This window comes from Lagopus leucura, unplaced genomic scaffold, assembly GCF_019238085.1.
Source record: "Lagopus leucura isolate 7727_CA_CO unplaced genomic scaffold, USGS_WTPT01 147-5_obj-0_obj, whole genome shotgun sequence".
Taxonomy (NCBI): Eukaryota; Metazoa; Chordata; class Aves; order Galliformes; family Phasianidae; genus Lagopus; species Lagopus leucura.
Window position 1 is genome coordinate 70,432 of NW_024966179.1, and position 19,524 is coordinate 89,955.

Sequence of the window (19,524 nt, forward strand, 5' to 3'; positions counted from 1 at the left end):
ATCCCCACACACCATACACCATCCCCACACACCATACACCATCCCCATACCTCATCCCCAGGCACCACATCCCTACACCACCATGGGACAAGAGGATCTCCCAGCCCAAATCCAGATTGCATCCAGCGCAGCCCTAAATATGTACCTTCTATTAAAAATGAGGTTTTCTCGTTCTCTTCAAACAACACCTGGATGGCATTGAGTGGCAGCTCGCCCTGTTGGGGATAGAAGAAAATCACTGTCTCTTTTCTAGCCCTCTCGGCAGCATTTTCCCACCTTTTAGCAGCTGATGTCTCCAAAACACTGCACAAGCGTTGCCCCCACAGAAGCTGACCTGCTGGCTGGGATTTCCAGCCTGGCAGCCAGGAATCTCCCCTCCATACCCTGCAAAGCCTCACAAAGACAGGGCTGAGCCCCACGGATGCCAGCAGCTGAAACGTGAGCCCTGGGCTGTAGGGCACACACTTGTGGCTGCCACTCCAGTGGCACACATGGCAGAGGCTGAAGCGCTCTGTCCCCAACTCATCCTCAGTGCTGAGCACAATGCAGTCATTGCACGCACGTCCACAATGGCATTGCACAGCCATGGAGGTGGGTTGGTGCTGAGGGAGGGATGACAAACTCCTGCAGTATTTTTCCTGCGTAGGAAAGCCATTTATGGTCCGAGCAGTGCAGACCTTGGGAGGAAAAACTAAAGCAGCGCTCTGTGACTCAGTTTTCCCCTGTTGCTGCTGTAAGAAATGGACTTTGGTGCTGCCACGCATGGGCGGGGGCTGGTGTGGGGCAGGCACAGAGCATCCCTTGCAAACAGCCCTCCTGAGCATGGCAACCCCCAAAACCAGCAAGGAGAAGGGCCAGACTCTTTTCACATCGACGGGAGGGCTCAGCAGGCTTGTAGAAGTGCCGGGAGAAGGCTGCTGTGCCCCAGCATGCCCGTGGAAGAGCCGGTTCACGGGGAATCCCCTGCAGCCCCGCACCGTGGGAAGGCAGCACAGTGAAGGATGGGGAAGACAAATCCAGTTTAAGGTTTCAAAAGAGATGAGTTCATCCAGGAGCCCAACCCAAGGCCCCCTCGTGCAGCGTCCTCTTCCCAGGAGCTGCCGACAACGGGCTCCCGAAAACAAGCTCAGCCCGAGGTGTGGCACAGGAAAAACACCCAGGCGGGTGTTCAGGGAGAGCTCTCATGGTGCATGGCCCTGCTCCAGCCCGTGGATGCTCCACGCAACTCTTCCCACTCCAATTAAAAGCAGCCTGCACGCCGCAGGGCATGGCACGGATGTGGTGACATAGCATCCTGGCGCTGCGCACCTGTCGGCTGGGCACCGCGCTGCTTTTTTCTCTGCTCAGACCTGAAAAAAACAGCCTTGGAGTGCACGTGGCTTCTTGACAGCCCTTGGAGTGATGCCTGAGATGTTGGCTCGGGGGGCCATTCGCACTGCAGGTGATACAGGTGCAGCCCCCATACCACGCATGCTGCCTGGGTGCTGCTGACTTTCACCTCCTCCTCCCTGCATCGCAGTGCTCGGCAGCCAGCTCCTTTCCCGCAGGGCTTTGTAGGAGGGCAAGGTGTTTCTCATGGGAAGAGGGCTTGCAACACCCCGCTGCTGTTCACCTGCCAGCTGGCGAGGGAGGCAGAGCCCTTGCCAAGAGGAGGAGGGGAGCCAGGTAGAGGGAACAAAGAGCCGAAGCCGTGCTGTGGGTTGGGGAGAGAAAAGAGAGATGCTGGAGGATGAATGTACCTTAAAGTAGAGGCCGTTGTGTTCTTCAGACACAATCACCAGCGTGGAGGGGTACAGCACCAGCAGGCGCTCGTGCTGCTCCTAGAGAAGGAAAAGAGCGGTGCTGAGCCCGGGGACAGTGCTCTCCTGCTCCATCCCCAGGGCTCTTCAGGGACACCACGGTGGTGCTACCTGGAAAGGCAGGTGCTGGAGCTTCACTTTGGAAACGCAGAGGACATCACCGAGGGATTCCCGCTGGGTCCCCCTCCACTCCTGGACAGGCATGTTCTGCACCGACCACCGCAGCTCTTCCTTCCCCACCGAGCTCTGCTTCCAGTCATCCTAAAGATGGACCAAAGCAGAGATGTGCCCTCCCCTTTGAAACACTCATCAAGCTCCGGATATTGAGTGACAATTTCCCCAGACCCAACCCAAGGTGCTGCAAGAGGTGATGGGGGAGCAGTGTGCTGCAGAGCACAGCATCACCCAGCACCGAGCCCCTGCATCCCGGCCCCAAGCACCAACCTGAGCAATGAAGGGCAAGCCCAGGTTCCCTCCGTTCAGGTGGATCTGCTTCTCCAGGTGATAGAGCCACTGCTTCAGCTCCGGCTCCGTGGGGCAGAACACAATCAGAGGGTTCAGCAATGGACCTGGGTGTTGGAGAGAGGAGATGTGTTGAGCTATGCAGCATCAAAGGGCACCACATGCTTCTCAGCTTTGCTTCGGCTGTAAATGTATAGACCAACCACTTCCCCATGTATGTATTCATTGCTGCACCTGTGCCAGACAAGCTGCAGTGCAAGTGAAGGCTCACACCCCCTGCTACTCACTGCAGAGACACTCTAATGACGTTAATCATCACTTCTGTCAGGCTGCGGGATGGATGTTGGGATTAATAATTGACCAGTGATCTCAGGTTATAACAAACTCAGTGAGATGGGGATTTGTGGGGCTCAGAAGGAGTCAGATAAGCGAGCGCACGGGATAAACACGGTACTTTGCCCTTTGTGGAGCCTTTCATCTCATGAGACCTGTGTTAGTTATGAAGATCAGGTAATTAAGACTTTGAAACACCTCTGGCTTGTCAGAAATGCACTGACACAAAGACAGCAGGTAGGGGGAGGAAACTGAGGCAGAGCGGCTGCCCCTGCATCACTCTGCTCAGCTCCATCTCACTGGTTGGGTACGAGGAGTTATGCAGGTCCAGGGCTCACCCCTCTTCCCTGCCTTGGTTTCCTCATCTTTGCAATGGGGATCAAGAGATCCCCTGCACAGTAGGGAGTCGAGGTGCTAATAGCATTACCCAGGAACTTGGGTGGCTATGGGTGTTTACCATGGCCCTGCAGAGCAGCAGCAATGACACAGCCGTGCTGAGCAACCTGTGCCAGCCTCGTGCTCCGTCCCACAGCCCCATCCTTCCTCTTTCTGCAGGAAGGCTTTGGGCCATCTCTGAGCCACTTCTACGAGCCAGGCTGGGCTGCTCACAGTCCCACCAGCAGCTGGACCACAAATCCAAGGCATAGCAACATTATCAGCATCTCCTTTTTACTATCTCTGGGTGGCCACGGCATGGCTTTCTCTTCCTTGGCTCCGCATCTTTCCAGCAATCCTTCCCTATTTCTGTGCACTCTAGGCTCTAACTACCACCCCTGGGGCCTTGGGGCTGCTGTAACTCAGCAAAGAAGCCTCTAGCCACACTGCAGACAGCTCATTATCCCTTGTATAAGCAAGGCGAGCGCTTGGAAAGCCTAAAAACTCTTGAAGGCAGCAGCGCTGACAGGGGAGTCCCCACTCAACCCTTTCCCTGCCCGCAGCCTTGGGCATCCCTACCAGCTAAGGATGCAGAGCATCAGTTCCCTGCCTCCTCTCCCCACGGTGTGGTTTTCTGCTTTGTCACCATGGGGCAGCTGTGGTTTCACCCACAGCCTCTCAAACCCTGGGGCACAGACCTGTGATGCGGAAGGCGTGCTGCTCCTCCTGCCCCGCGCTCCTCCTGCTCTCCACCTCACAGACATTCAGCTCTTTCAAAGGCAGCAGGCCCTGCGTGGGAAGGAGACACTGCCGTTACTGGGGCAGCCCACAACAAAGAATGCCCCTTTTCCCATAGGTTGGGCTGCCAACAGCTGGAAACATCTGAGCCTTCAGTCCAGCGCTGCTTCCAGATCTTGGAGAAAACCTCAGCAAAACCAAACACAGGAATATGGGAATAGCACAAAGCGGAACTGAGCTGCTCTCTTCCCATACCCCAACCCTTCACACACAAAGGAATGATGACAAGCATGTGCTCCCATCTGGGGCTCTCGGAACAGGGGCTGTGAGAGATGCTAATTGCTGTGATGTCTTGGGGCCGCTGCTGGCACATTTAATTCCTTCTTAATTCCTTTAGGATTAATAATCCAAGGGGCTGTTTGTAAAGCAGGTGGGGGATTGGTGATGGTGTTTGCATTCTGCTGTGTGTCTGATGGCTGGCTTGCTGCGTGAGTCAAGAGAGCACATCGTCTTATTGCATTAACCTCAAGTGACCTAGAAGACAATAAATCATTTCTAAAAGGGATGAGTTTCCCCATCATCCACAAAGCAGCCATGCTTGGTTGTTGTTACTCACTCCTGCAGAGGGAGAAAGCATTCAGGGTCGGTTTTGGCTGTGATTTTTCGGCTGTATGTGCATAATAGCCTTTAATGAACCCACATCACCAAAGGTTGCTGGTAGAGGCCCATCCCATCTTGGCCATCCCACCCAGTGCCCCCAGTTTGGCCGTGCTGCCCCTTGGAGGTGCCCTACCTGGTAGGTGAGCCCATTGGAGCCCACGGACTGGAAGTAGAGGTGAGACTGGAAGAGCTCCAGGTAGCAATCATTGACCTCCTGCAGAAAACACGTTTGGGGTTTCTGGCAAACATCTGCCACAGCTGTAGGTCCCATTGCCCAGCATTTCTTCCCACATCCCAGCCCTGCAGGGTCAGGCTGTGAATTACCTGGCAGTGCTGAAACTTGAATTTGACCTTGGAATAATAGATGATTTTCCCCAGGTTCCTGACGACCGTTTTCCTCCGTCCCTTCTTGAACAGGCTGGGGAACCTCTGGTCCAGGTTTTCCTTCTGGTTTTCTTGGTTCTGAATGCTCTGTACCAAAGATTGGGGATAAACAAGTCAGAGGTGGGACGTGGGATGGATGGAGGAGGTGTCCCCCAGCACAGCACTCTGCATCTGCTCCGGATTTGGGGTCTCTGTGCTGAAATCAGCTTTGAGCTCAGCTGGCAGAGATGGGGATGTGTGCAGTGGGGGAGACAGGAGCTGGAGGGATGTTTTCTAGGGTGGGAAAGGGAGTGTGCAGAAGCGTATTTAGGGTTTCCCAACCCTGACCTCCTGCCATCCTGACCCAATTGGCTGGGACAAGGACCAAGCAAGGCTAAGACAGTGCAGTTTGCCTTCCAGGCCAGGGGTTTCCCATGTTTCCTGAGCTCTGGTTCGATGGAAATTCCTTCCTTGTGCAACGGCACAAACCCACGCCCCTATTGCACTCCACTGCCTGCAGCCCATGGGGTATTGCACACAGGCTCAGAGATACTCATTGCCAAGCAGAAGAGAGAGGATAAGAGCCACGAGCTCACCCTGAACCAGGCTGCAAGCCTGAGAGGGACCTTTTTCACCCCTTTACATGGGATATTTCCTCCCATGTCGAGGTGGGAGGGCTGTGGTGGTGACATGTTGAAGCAGCATTTCCAGGCACGCAGCAGGGAGCCGGGGGACAGCATAGAGACAGCAGCTGCGCCCCGTGATGAATGCAGAGCCAGCAGCACAAGCTCACCCCTGTGGGCCCCAGTGACTCACCCCGGTGGAATGGCACCAACCCCAGCCATCCCTGGTGCTCAGCGGCTCACAGGACCCTCATACCTGCAGAGCTGAGCTCCTTTTGCACCCACAGAGATCTCTGAAATCTCCTCCAGGTGCAGCTAAGCCCTTGGCTGCTGCGGTCTCCCTCCCAGCTCCACGCAGTGCCATGCACACACATCCAAGCCGTGGGGAGCTGCAGGCTGCCTGGTGATGCTCTCACCAGAGGCAATTAATGTCTGCTCCTGTGCTTCCCAGGCTCAAACCTCAGCACCCACAGGGCCCGGTGACTCAGTTTTTTTCCCCTCCACACCATCACCATCTGCCCTTGGAGAAGCCTGGAGCCAGCTCTTGTGTTTCCAGCTGCAGCCCGGGGTCAGGGCTGGAGGGGGCAGGGGAGCAGCTCTGACCCTGCATGGCCGGTGGGCAAAGGGAGGGATTGGGATTTTTCTCTCTTGAGAAAGATGTAATTGAGAAGGGCTTCCAAGCGCCAGCGGTCTTATCAGCACCGATCAGGTCTTTTGGTCAGGCAGGAAGAAGTGGGACAGCTCAGGTCAATTTTTTACCAGGCGGGGCTCTGTGTTTTTCTCCCATTTCTGCTCCACACGGGCTGCAGGCAGCACGGATCGCAGGTGAGCAGCTTTCTCCCAGGGCTCTGCAAGCAGTGCCAACCCCGACACCTCCTTGCCTTCCCCACATCTCCGCTGCTCATCCCGCAGGTAGAGCCGGTTGCTGATTAACCTGCCCGTACCCTGCAGCCCCCGCTGACTTCCCGCTGAATCACCCTGCAGGAAGGGCTCAGTCCCTCGCACAGTTACCCAAAGCCAGAGCTATGCTCCGGGCAATATCCTTCCCCTGAGGATTTGCTGTGGCTGGGAGGGGTGGGAAGCAAAGGGAAGGGCGGGGTGTGGGAGCTGCACAAGGATGCTAGCTGTGGTGGGGTGGGAGCAGGGATTGGGGGATGCCCCCAGCACTGTGCACGCAGCTAGACTGACTCCATCACCTCCCAGATGGAGGTGTCCCATCACAGGTGGTGCCGAGTTCCACTCAGGATGTCCCTCGTAGCACCATGCCTCAGTTTCCCCCTTTCCTCACATTTTTCCCCACAATTGCCCTACAGCAGCATGCACTCAGCGCCGCCCCATCCGCAGCCCTGGACCACCCCGAGGTCCTGGGCAAACACACAGTGCAGTGTTCCCCGAGCACTGCTGGGATGCAGCCATATGGCCACGGGGCTGCTACGTGCCCGGGGCAGACCTGCCCTTCCTGATTATCTTCCCAGCTCTCATTGCTAAGACGCTGCCTGCTCCGTCTCATTCCAGCGTGGGAATGAATCATCCTACCTTTGAGTGTTCGCTCGCATTTTCCCTTCCTACCCAGAAACAAAGAACTGAGAACAGCGATGATGTTCCCACCACACTGCACTCCCCCCGAATCACACACGTAGAGATGCAGCATGTCCTTATCCCCCCCTCCATGGGGATCCCAAGCACAGGGCTCACCCCTGAGCTGCCCTGCCGTGCAGCCTGGTGCACCTTTGGCCCTGGGATGGGTGGGAATGCAGCCTGTGGGGCAGGATGTGCTGGTACTTGCCTTCCCAGGGATGTACTGCAGGATTTTGTCTGTCGTTGTATCCCTCTCCCCATCGCCGTCTATGCCGAAGAAGCTGGGCAGCTTTTTCTTGCCATTTTGCCTATGGGGCAGGGGAAGAAACGGCACAGATCTGAGCTGATGCAGAGCGAGTTCTGCTCAGAAAAAAAGGGAACTTGGAAAGCTCTGTGAGCAGTTTGCTGTGGGCTTTCTAATCACCCCAGCCCAGCACTGAGCTGATAACCGCCTGGAATGATTACAGCGGGTTTTGTGCTGCACCTGTTGGTGTTTCTTTGTTTTATTTTCCATTTCTTCACATCACCAAATGTTCTCAGCTGAGCCCGGTAGCAGCGATGTCTTATTGCAATGTGCCACCTCCAGCCCCACTGTGAGACCCTCAGGGCAGAGCTGCATGTGCACACGCACACACACATGCATGCATGCACACCACTGGTGTTATGGGGTCTTTGTGGTTTTCCTCTCTTCCCTTCCACCCCCAGCAGAGCCCCCCTGGTACAGCACACAAGGAGCCCCATCTGGGGCTGCAGTACCACCCTGCAGAGGTGTCTGCTTCCCATGGGGGCACAGCAGGGGTCAGGTTAAGTGCCAGGGTTTGGGGTTTTCCTTCTAAAGGGGTAGGGATGGGTGGGATGGGTACACTGGGTTAGGGTGAGGGTGAGAGTTAGGGTTAGGTTTGGTTAAGGTTACCGTTAGGACTATGGCCAGTAACCCTATGGTTAGGGTTACCACCGGGGTTATGGTTAGGGCTACTGTTAAGGTTAGGGTTAGGATTAGGGTTAGGGCTACGGATAGGGTTATGGTTAGAGTTAGGGCAGCACAAATAAAATGCAAAACAAAGGAATGCTGAGCGCTCAGCTCTGTGCCCCACGGTGGGGAGGTGATATTTCCCAACTCCAGTGAAATAAATCACGCTGTTCCTCAGGGCAGTGTGGCTGCAGCACTCCAGCACAGCACCACGATCCCCCCCCAAGGCGCCTCCAGCTGCCGTGGCACCACTCCAAACCCCCCAAACCTCCCATTGCTGGTGGAACACTCTTTGGGATTCCCAAGAAGAACTCAGCGCCGACTCCGTTCCCAACGAAAGCATTCGTACTCACTCTTTCTTCAGCGAAGGTTTCCTCCTGAAGGAGTGCCGGAACCCCCCAGGCGCCTGCGGGACGCACGCAATGTTCCCCATTCCAGCAGCCCAGGAGCACTGGGAGCACTGGGAGCAGAAGCAGAGCGTGTGTCACGCAGCCATGCCCTGCTTCCGTCTGTCGGCACTGACTTGTGGGTGTGAGCCGGCAGCAAACAGACTTTTGGCCCAGGGCTCTCACCGGCTGCTTCTCCTCCGCCCCGTGTAGGGCCGGGACGTTTGGGGAGGGGCTGCGTCCCAGGGCTGAGCCCAGCTCACCGCAGGGGATAGGGCAGAAGAAATGGCCCGGGAACATTCTTCTTCCAGGGAGTCGATGGTCACTGGAAGGGGAAAGGGATGAGGAAAGAGGTGGTGACGACGCGCAGTCGCTGATGACGGTGTGAAAGGTGGATGCAGAGTGAATATCCTTGTCCTGCTGGTTGAAGAAAGAAAAAAAAAGCTGGGCTGGGTGGTCACAGCAAATAGGGAAACTCCATAGTGTTATGAATCAAACCCAAAGCACGCAGAGAGCTCACAGCTGAGGGTTCTGCAAGGAGATTCTTGGGTTGTGGCTGTTTACTTGCAGCATTTGGCACGGAAGGAGTTAATGGGGACAGTGCTATCTTGGTGGGTGAAGAAGGCCCCTGTGGCAGTGAGGGGTTTGCAGGGTGCAGGTTTTGTCCCTGCAGAGTCACAGACCTGCAATAACCCGGCAGAGCAGCAGCAAAGGCAGATGCTGAGAAAGGAGATTTAAGCCCAAAGCAGCGTGTGTGTTTTGAACGGGAAGGTTCGTTCCGTGCTGGAACACCTCCCAGTTATGATGGATTCTTTGACATGGGGTTTTAAGACCGGGAGAGGATGTTTTTGCTTGCAGGGATGTTTGAACCATGCTGGGATTGGCTCTGTGAGGCCATAGGGACACGCTGGGGTTGTTGGACTCCGTTTGCACCCACCTTGTGCTGGAGCTGAACAAGAGCAGCACATCCCACAGCGCCAATCCCGCAGCTGGGGAGGGGGCTGCTAAGAGCAGAACATCTGCCAAAGGCTCCTGCACCTTCCACTTTTAAATCAGCCCCTTCTCCCACTCCTTGCATAACTCATTAACCCTTTGTGGCCAGGTAAAAGCGTGGGACACCCCCTGCCCCCTGCAGGAGCCCCATATATCTTATGGCCGGGCACTTCTGCACACCCTGCACAGCCAAATGCTGGCGACTCCTGGCAGCCACCGAAGCTCACAGCCAACGGCAACAACTGGGATTTGGTCAGGAAAGGTCCGATTTCTGCTAAGAGCCGTGGCTAACACGCTCAGCACCGTGACCAGAAACGTGCTGTTCCTCCGCTGTGTTTGCTGGGCTCCAGACCTCGGAAAGACTTTTACAGTTATTTATAGAAGCCCGAAAGAGAAGCAGGAGCCTGGGGAGCAGACAGAAAGAGGACACGGCCGGGCTACAGCCAAGCCAGTGTGACAGCACAGGGCTCTGCTGCAGGGCTGGGAGTGTGTGCACAGGAAAGTCCCCCCTCGGGCCCCACGGATGCGGTTACCCCTTGCCATGCAGCTCCACGCTGCCCTTTTCACCCCCTGCTCCCATGAAAGGGGTCTGGCACTCCCCCCAGCCAGCAGTGAGTGGCAGCAGCTCATGAAGGCAGATCCGAGCCCTCTCCTCCCGCCCCGGTGACAGCTGGAGGAAAGGAGGATGTTTCCCGTCTGGTTTTCATTTCCACGGCAGGGAAAGCTGTCAGCAGTGCTGGAGGCTCCTGGGGAGCCCAGGCTGGGATTTAAAGGCTGAGAGAGGTGTAAATCACTCTGCCTCCAAAGCCCCCATGCCTCGAGCTGGGTTTGTCCCAATGAGCTCCAGCAGGACCCCCTCCCCTTGCTTTGTCTTCCCAGCAGTGCTGTCTGAGTCCGCCAGGGAAGTGCAAAAGAAGGATGCAAAAGGCAGGATCCTGTATTCAAGAAAACGTCTTTATTGTACACGTTGGCTTTGTATTGCTTGTATCCCCTCCCCGGTCCCATGTAGTGCAAAAAATTCCTTGAAACGGAGTTCCACATAAATAAGTAGGGTAACTTACAGAGAAACCAAAGTGACAACGGTTGGACGTGGACACGGCGGGTCTGCCAGCGGCGAGGGGCGAGCTGTGCCCATAATGGGGTCAGCACTGCCAGCCACAGCGGGACCCCTGGGGGACACAGCGGGAGCCCCCCCGCCCAGGGGGACGGAGCTCACATGGGAAACAGCACATCTGGGGACGATTTGGGGCGAGACAGCACTCAGTGAGGACGGCAGAGGAGCCGCGGAGAGCTGGCGGTTCTCCTCCCCACGCAGGGACGGACACAGACGGACGCACGGCCCCGCTGAGGTCGTGCAGCACCAGAAGCAATCCCGACCCCGGTGTCAACCCGGGGGCAGGTGCCGACACCTCGTGTCCACACAGTGCGGGTCGGGGTGCTCCGGGGACGATTTCTCCCTTTCCTTCCTTCGTTTCCCACAGAGGAAAGCAGTGAGCACCTGCATAGTTAGGACATGGGGCGCCGGAGGCTCCCCAGGTTTCTGTTTTGCAGAACAGCCTCGGGGCTGGTATTGCTCAGGACCCAACTGGTGGGTGACAGAGGTGATGCTGCCCGTGCTGCTGATCCCCAGAGGAAGGACAGCATCGCCATTGCTGAAGGTTCCCACCGCCCTTCTTCCATTCCTCTCGTTGGCCTCAGCAGCAGCATCTCCTTCGCAGAGGATCCTGGAGCTGCAGGAGTCCAGCAGCGTTACACTCCTCGTGTTGCTTACAGGGATGGTATGAAAAGAAGCCAGACCTCTCTCATGCACGCACGCACACCCATGTACATGCACACTGTGTCCATTTCACCCATGTCAGGGTTGATTTGAACTAAACTGGGGGGGTCCTTGGCTCATCCCAAACTCAGCTTTCACCCCAAGGAGCGGAGAAAGCAGGGAACCCCTATTGAAAATTTAGGCCAAATGCCATCACTGTGCAGATGGGGTGGACTTGATGATCTCAGCAGTCTTTCCAACCTTAGCGACTCTATGATCACGATCCTACAGGTAAAATATGAACACTGTAAATGGGAAATGAGGAGTGCGGGAACGAGGAGAAAGGCATCAGCCTGAAACAAACAAACAAACAGTGTCACCATGTTCCCAAGGCCACAACTGGATGCTGTTGAGGTACCGGTGGCAGAGTCATTCCCCTCCAACGTGGGGAACACTCTCCCAATCCAAGACTCACACCCTACAGCACACACACTGAAATCTAAGCAACCCCAGAGGTTCCATGGCACAGGTCTGGAAGGACAGGCTTGTGATTTACGGTGCTAATTGATTCCAACCTTCATTTGAAGTGGTTGCCTAATTGCCAAGGAGTTGCTAATTGCGCACGGTCCCTTCCGTGCTGTTTTCACTGTACATATGGTATCTCACACATGCACACACACCCACACATCTATAGAGAACGTCTTCCAGGACGCAGTCATCATCTCATCAACAATTAAGAAAAGTAATTGCATCCCTTCTGCTGCCTCCAAAGCAGATGGGATGGGGAATACCGGCAGGGTGTAAAAATAAAATGATATGAAGTCATTAAAATTAAAATCTTGCGTTCAAATTAAAAAAAAAAAAAATAAGAAGGTGAAAAGTGAACGCCAACAAAAGTAACGCCAGGCAATCCTCCTTGTCTGGAAGGCTGGACCTTGCCATCAAGCTGGAATCTGCTCTGCAAAGAGGGAAACAGCAACAGGCTGCTCTGTTCCCAGCCAGACGGCGCAGTGGGATGCATGGAGGGAGCAGGGATGGGTGCAGGCAGGTCCATCCCATCCACTTGCATGGCTCCCCATGGCCGGTTGGGTCCATGTGAATGAGGCTTTGTCTCCAAACTTCACCTCCTCCAGGCCCGGTCCCTTCGCTGGGCTTCATTTGTGTATTTTTAAGGCATCAATTAGACACCATTGAGAACCGTGCGGCGGCCTCAGAGTCTTTAACAGTGCACATTAGGCTTGGTCAAGAGTTTGGCTACAGTGACATTCGGAGGGATGCTGCACATCCAACCACGTCCCTGGGAGGAGCACTGCCCACCACGGCGAAGCCCCTGGGTTGGCTGTGCTGCCCACGTGGCACCGGCTGGATTGCCTGAATCCAATAAGCAGCGAAGGTTTTGAGGTCCCCTTCCCCAAAGAAAACACGTAACCCTTTGGGAGAGCGGTGAGATGAGTCCAGGGATGGAGGGTGGTTCCCCCAGGAAGCACAGTTTGGGGCTCGCTGATCCAAGGCGTGTGCCAGGGATGGCTCCAGGCTCCATGGGAGCAGAGGGGCTGGGAATGGCAGCCAAGGCCTTTGCTCTGCTCCTACAGCGAGCGGCTGCCCCGCAGGACGGACCCCCGACCCCCTGGAGGTAAGGCAGGTCCCGATCCTTTGTCAAAGGCTCGTCGAGGACACGGAGAGAGTGGGAGATGAGGGAGGTGGGAAGTTGAGCAGTTCCAGCACGGCCACCCCAACGCTGCTGCGACGGGTGAACATGCAGGAGGCTGCCACCCATTTGTTGGTACGTGGGTTGTACTTCTCGATGGAGTTCAGGCTGGAGCTGCCGTCGTTGCCACCCACCGCGTACAGCCAGCCGTCCATGGCCACCAGGTCATGGGTGCTCCTAGAAGGAGCACGCAGAAACAGTGCAGAGCTCAAACACTGCCTCCAGTCTTTCCCTTTGCTCTGATATGCTGCTGCCTTTGTGCAGGGAGCATGGAGCCAGCAGGGCTAGCCAGCCCCCCCCCGGGCACGGTCTGCATTTCGCAGTGCCGAGTGAAGCAAGGCTCTTAGAGACAAGCTCCCAACCCTCCCTGCAGCAGCTGCAACCCAGCAGTTCCTTACCTGCGGATGTTCATGGGTGCCACGCTCTCCCACGTGTTGGTTTTGGGGTTGTAACGCTCAACAGAGTTAAGGCAGCTGGTCCCATCATTTCCACCAGCCACGTAGAGCATCCCCTCCAGCACAGCCACCCCTGCGCTGCTCCGGCGGCTCAGCATGTTGGCAATGGGTGTCCACGTGTTGATCTGGGAAGGGGAAATATGGATTAATAAGCCACAGGTATGGGTCATTTTCCACGTGTCCCTGTGATGTTAGCCCTGGTAGGACAATTAGGGCAGTGCCCTAACCCTAATCCTAACCCTAACCAAAAGACTTCTTGCAGGATCCCAGCTCTTTTCCCTTCATCCAAAAGGCCAGTGAGGAGCAACCCTCATTCCATTGCTACCTGGAGCAGAAGCAACGAGCTTGCTTGCGAGCTGGACTACAGCACTTCTGGCTGCCACAAACACAAAGGGCCAAGCTGCCTTTCCAGCTCAGCTGCAGTCGGATAACAGCAAAACTTGCAAAGGAGAATTTCTCCTACAGGAAGAACTGCAGTGCCCCAGGAGAGACCTCTGCCGACAGCTCAGGAAAGCACAGTGCAGCTGGCAGAGCCCTTCCCTGAGCACTGCTCTGTGCCAGGCTACCAGCACGTCACAGCTGAACCCCAGCCATGGGAATCGAGCTGTATCAATTTAAATTTGCACAAGGCACAGCTGGGGCTTTACAGCTCACCGAAAGCTTCTGGAACTGATGCTATGATCTTTCTGCAGCGATGCAGCCTGCTCTAACAGAGCTACAGGACCCCAGACCCAATCACCCACTGCAATCCCAGTAACTGCTGGGAAGGGGATGCAGCAAGGACCTCAGGCAATGAGGATAGAGAGGGCTCTGGGGGCTGAAAGTCTGAGAGGGAGATCTCAGAGTTTGCACGGGTGAGTTTTTGCTCTGGACTGCACCCAGTCCCTGCAAAAGAGCTGGACAAGGGGTCGAGACCCCCTCCATTTCGTGCACCTCCAAGGAGGCAGGCAGCTCTGTGCTGCACAGTGCTGGACACATCCCAAGCTACAGCAGCTGTGTGCTACAGAACCATGTACAGCTGCTTGCTCACAGTCTGCAACATCCTCATGTGCTTGCTGGTTGGCCGCAGGGCTCCATCAGGCACCCACCAGGAGAGAAGGAGGAAGAGGAAAAGGAGGAGGAGGAAGAGGAAGAGGAGGAGGAGGGTTACCAGGCATGCTTTCTTCTGTGATTACCTGGGGCTCATACTTTTCTACTGTGGCTAAGTGGGATGAGCTGTCATATCCCCCAACAGCATAGAGGTTGCCTTCTGCAAAGACAGTCATACACACACACAGATTAGCTACGAAGCACAGCTGCAGTCCCAGCACAGGATTTATGGGGTGCCCATGGGGGCTGTGGGCTGCATGCCCCCCACAGTGCCCCCGCTCCCCAGCAGCCAAGCAGCTCTCAGCACGGCTCCCCACTCCCCCCTGCCTTGCAGCACTGTGAAAGGTTCACCAGGCAATTTCTCAGCACTTCCCAAAGAACGCCCTCCTGCTGCTTCTTGACCTCCTCCTTACGGGAGCTTCGAGTGCTCCCTGCTGGAGCAGCGGGTTATTTTTAGAGGCAGGGGCTGGAGCATGGGGAAAGCCAATAAGGGCTGTGGCAGGCGGTGTGTGAGCTGTGATGGAAGGGAGGGAACCTCTGAGTCAGCACTGAGAGCTGAAAGCAGACGGCAGGGAAGAGGCAGCAGGGGATACCTCGCAGCTGATGGTGGGATGGTGAGGAGCTGTGTGTGACACCAGCTGGGGGGGGAGGTGGCACTTGCATCGACCCCACTTGCAATTAACCTCACTTGCATCGACCCCAGAGCTGCACTAAACAATCAAGTGGCCACTTCTCATCCTGCATCCTCCTTAGGGACAGAACTCCATGGAGTCATGAGACATCGCACCTAATGCTGTGGCACCTCTTGTAGAGGCAGTTTTGACACCACACTACTACTTGGATAATTAGGAAAGGAACTGCCTTTCATAGGGGAGGAGAAATAAGGTGGCCTCCTCCTGCATCCAGCCCCCTCGCTCCAAGCTAGAAGGGAGCACACAGGGGCTGAGGAGCAAGTTGTGGGGTTCCCTGGGGAGCTGACTCCAGAATGTGATGAAACCCAACTACTGCAGAAACCAAGGAGCAGAGCAAAGGCAGGGAGCACGTCAGGACATAGCAGAGGGATGGCAGAGCTACCCAGACCCACAGCTGGGGAATGTGAGGAAGGTGGGGCAGGAATTTGAACAGGACGTCAGAAGGAACCACCAGAAATGCAAGAGACAGTCTGCACAGAAGCAGGTTGTGTCCTCATGCCAGCACCCACCTAGCGTTGCCACCCGGACGTAGCGTCTCCTGGTGCTCATGGCAGCGATGGATGTCCAGGTGCCTGTCAGAGGGTCGTACCGCTCTGCGCTGCAGCAGGCAGGGACACAGGAATTCAGGTGTGACACTGGCAAGGCCCAGCTCAAAGCCCTTTGACACAAGCCCTCCTGGGCAGCTCCCAAAGAAGCTTGGGAAAAGGGAGGGAAGAATGGAGGGAAGAACTAACAGAGGGGCCATCGTTTGGTTTGGGGCAGAGGGCTGCAAAATGGTGTTGTCTGTTTGTTTGTTTTTCCCTGAAGAAACTGCCTGGGCCAAAGACACTGGAAGACAGAGCTGGATTGCAAGAAATCTACTCAGTCAGGAGCAGACCTCGTGGGATTCCCAGCACCCAGCATCAAGGACAGAGCATGCAAGAGAAATGGAGGAGCCCACAGCGATCCATTCCCTACCTGTTCAGGCATGAGGCCCCATCGTATCCCCCAGCAGCGTAGAGAAGCCCATGAAGTGCTGCTACACCCAGGCAGCTCCTCCTTGTGCCCATGGACACCTCCGGCTGCCAGGAGTTGGTGACAGGATCGTAGGACTCCACCGTAGCCAAATCTGAGGTCCCATCATAACTGAAGGGAGAAAAAACAGAGAGTGTGAGAGCCGGGAAGTTCAGACTGTACGGTCTGTGAGCTGTGGGCCTGGCTCAGATCCCTGCTCCCACCCCTGTCCCTTTGTCCCCTTACCCGCCCACGGCGTACAGCTTGTTCCCAATGGCCGCGACGCCCACCCTGGCCCTGCGGGTCGACATGGAGGCCACCATGTGCCAGCGGTCCGTCCGCGTGTCGTAAGCCTCACAGTCCCCGTGGATGGCAAACAGGCTGCCCCCACCTGCAAACAGAGCACTCATCGTCCCCGAGGCCAAGGGTGAACCTCGGGAAAGCTTGGAAAGCTGGAGCTTTGGGCAGGGTCTGAGGGTAATCCCCTCGTTGGGAGAGCCTTACCCACAGCAAAGAGCACAGTGCTGGCCCCCTCGCAGCGCCGTGGCCTGGTCCTGCTGTTGCTGAGGACCCCCCTCTGCTCAGGCATGAGGTGGTACTTGAGGGCTTCGATCAGCAGGTCCTTGCATTCCGAGTGGTGCCGCACCAGCAGCTCCGTGTCCACGTTGCTCATCAGGAAGTCCCGGCTCAGCAGGGGCAGCCTCACGCACTTCATGAGCTGAAAGGAGAGGGGTTGCATCCCGTCTGTGGGGTGGGAAGGGTCCGGCAGTGCAGCCCCCATTTCTCCCCTTCCTATTTCTGCCCACGGCCCATCCTCCAGCCACCCTACAGCTTCCTTAGAATCACAGAATTAAGGTTGGAGAAGACAATCTGGATCTAAGATCATCTAGTCCAACCGCCCACCTGCCACCAGTATTGCCCACTGCCCACATCCCTCAGTGCCACATCTCCACAGTTCTTGAACACCTCCAGGGATGCTGACACCACCACCTCCTGGGCAGGTCTGTGCCAGTGCCTGACTGCTCTTTAAGAGAAGTTTTTCCCAATATCCAACCTGAACCTCACCTGGTGCAACGTGAGGCCATTCCCTCCCATCCTGCTCACCCACCCATGCCATACACAGGCGCTGCTGGGTTGAACCAGGTCACCTTCCCCAACGGACTCACCCTGGGGACATGCTGTCTCCTGCTGTCCACATCATGTTTGACCCAGCTGAGCACAGCCCGGTACACCTCCTCCTCTGATGGCACATTGAGGCTGTCACTAGAAATGAGGTCCAGCACCTGCGGAGAAGGATGGAAAAGGCAACTCCCAGCTGGTGCAGCACAGGAGGAAGGGACCACGTTCCCACAGCAGGGAATTGGCCCAGCAGAGCAGCACAGAGAGGTACAAAGCAGCATCCTGCAGATGCTGGTGGCCGAGGGGTATACAGCTAAGGGCAGCTGGTCCCCCAGCAGGCTGCAGCTGTGCCTCCCCCTCCTCCCAGACACAGCTCTGCCCTCGGTCCCCTCCTTGGCTCATTCCCCCATTTCTGCGTCTGAAGCTGCTGCAACGCCTGACACTTCCAATAAACATCAGCGAGATCAGGCGGACGACTGTGCTTGCACAGGTCCCTTCAATATTTCATGGGATGGAGCCAGGTGCTCTGGCTGCTCGCAGCGTGCTCGCTTTGCCTGCCAAGGACAGAGCTGGAGCAGGTGGAGACTCATCCCCCCCTTGCTGCCATGCACCCCACAGCCCCAGTGATGGATGGAGCGAAGTGGCTCCCAGGTTTGTGCTCCCAGGGAGAAGGCAGAGCATTCAGAGCTCGGGTGGCAGGCACCAGTGACAGCAATTATCCTCCCCGTTGCCTTCCCATCCCTATTTCACAGGGGATTAAGCTCACTCTCTGACAGTATTCTCCACATGTATTGTTTCCCCATCAAACAGAAAGGACCAAAGCACAGAATCTGGCTGCATTCCCCTGCTAAACCCTGTCCTGTTCTGACCGTGCCATTCAAAACGGAGCAAGAAAAGCTTTGCCAGTCCCACACCTCTGTGCTTCCATCAGGATCTCACCTGTTTAAGAGGCAGCAACATGAACTCCTCTGTCTTGGACACCTCCACGAAGTGCTGGAGGACGTATTTGTGGGCAGACTTGAGGAGGTCACTGCAGGAGTGTGTGTCGGCAAAGCCCCGGATCCCCAGGCAGTTGGATGGGTCGAGTTGGCTGAGCAGGAACTTGCAGCATGCGTCCCGCACCCCATTGAGCTGAAGCAGGCTGGCAGCAGGAAGAAGTGTCTGGGCAGTGGAAAAGAATGGAGGGGAAAAAAAAAGGAGCTTCCAGGGCAAGGAAACACCATTTCCATCACCAGTTTCAACAGTAGAACAGGTTTAATGAGCAACTTCATGCACACAAGCACACAGAGGACAAAGCACTCCTCGTTTCCAACAGGATGGAGTTTAAGAGCCAAAAAAGACACCCATGACCCCGCACAGGGCTAGGAAATGGCCACTGCAGTAGTGCTTTAAGGAGCACTCCCATTCACAGCAGCTGCAGGAGAGCAGACGACCACTGTTAGATGCAGCAACAGCAGAAAGCCCTGAGCAGAGGGAGAGGAGAGCTCCAGAGGTAAGGCTTTGTGCGATAGATGGGTCTGGGGGGGCTCCTACCTGCACATTGCCCTCGCCCACCACGATCTCTGCTGTGTAAGCATATTGCACCAACTGCTCCAGGGCCTGTGGGTCGATGTCGTGCAGTGTCACATGGGTCTGGCGGCTCTCACTCATCTCATCTGGGGCAACATAGACACCAGATATGAACAATAGCCCTCAGCATGTTTCTTTCTTGTCATCTAGCTCCTAGCTTCCATGTCTATGTGATGTTCGTGGCCTGGCTGAACTGTAGGCAGACAACACAGTGGTGCAGAAGGTTGCCTGGGAGAGGGGATGCAAGCTAGCAATAAACCATGAGCTCAGCTCTGCCTGATAAAGAGATGGCTCCTGGAAGAGCTCAGAGGCTACAGAAAGGGGATGTGAGGCTGTGCCCTTGGCTCCTTCCTCTTCTGGAGACAGAACCCTCCACCTCCACAGCCTGGCATCAAGGCCAAGGAAGGTCTCCTGCTCTCTTCTCAGCAGGGAGAAGCAGCAGTGCATTGCAGGAATGGGTCTCACCCAAGCTACCAGGGTAGCTTCACAGAAGGGAGCCAAAGGAGGAAGTCTGCTTGCTCATATACGCTGATGTCACACTTCCATGAGCTAGGAGATGGACAGAAAGGGTAGAGGTGTGCAGCAAAGAGAGGGATAGAGAGGAAGAGAGGAGGAGGCTACTTGCTTGTGAACATGGCGTGGAAGTAGGGGCTGCAGGATGCCAGCACCACCTTGTGGGCCTTGATCTCCTTGGTGCCCACGTGCAGCACGATGTCGCAGAGCAGCCCACGCTGCCGCATGCGGTTCATGCACACGAAGGCGTCGTGGTAATGGCGCTTGGAGTTGTGTGAGATGCTGTGGCCATCGCGGTTGAGGAGCTGCACGCCGCCCTCCATGGCTGTGCTGGGAGCTCTCCCTTCCCG

At 56.1% G+C, this 19,524-nt stretch overlaps 2 protein-coding genes across 3 annotated transcripts in view; both read right to left on the reverse strand.

Moving 5' to 3' along the window:
- The window catches only part of LOC122192452 (probable pleckstrin homology domain-containing family N member 1), a 10,127-nt gene extending 1,610 nt beyond the window's left edge, over positions 1-8,517 (reverse strand). Inside the window, exons 1-10 of the mRNA XM_042892998.1 lie at positions 8,474-8,517; positions 8,255-8,361; positions 7,140-7,239; positions 4,692-4,838; positions 4,501-4,581; positions 3,668-3,758; positions 2,244-2,368; positions 1,911-2,060; positions 1,740-1,820; positions 146-215 (exon numbers count right to left, since the gene is read on the reverse strand). Coding sequence (XP_042748932.1) covers positions 146-215; positions 1,740-1,820; positions 1,911-2,060; positions 2,244-2,368; positions 3,668-3,758; positions 4,501-4,581; positions 4,692-4,838; positions 7,140-7,239; positions 8,255-8,334 — 925 coding nt within the window. The 5' untranslated portion in view covers positions 8,335-8,361; positions 8,474-8,517. The remainder of the gene's footprint in view (positions 1-145; positions 216-1,739; positions 1,821-1,910; positions 2,061-2,243; positions 2,369-3,667; positions 3,759-4,500; positions 4,582-4,691; positions 4,839-7,139; positions 7,240-8,254; positions 8,362-8,473) is intronic.
- A 1,722-nt stretch (positions 8,518-10,239) lies between these two features.
- On the reverse strand, positions 10,240-19,524 carry KLHL17 (kelch like family member 17). 2 transcript variants are annotated; one of them, XM_042892994.1, is made up of 11 exons: positions 19,287-19,524; positions 18,626-18,747; positions 18,032-18,253; positions 17,140-17,256; positions 16,478-16,691; positions 16,220-16,364; positions 15,938-16,105; positions 15,490-15,578; positions 14,375-14,448; positions 13,143-13,324; positions 10,240-12,921 (listed from the first exon to the last, which is right to left on the reverse strand). In XM_042892994.1, exons 1-11 carry the CDS (start codon positions 19,495-19,497, stop codon positions 12,693-12,695), a joined length of 1,773 nt encoding a protein of 590 aa, XP_042748928.1. In that variant the 5' UTR covers positions 19,498-19,524; the 3' UTR covers positions 10,240-12,692. The 2 variants fall into 2 exon arrangements, with proteins under 2 accessions (XP_042748928.1, XP_042748929.1); XM_042892995.1 differs by having other exon boundaries at positions 19,333-19,385.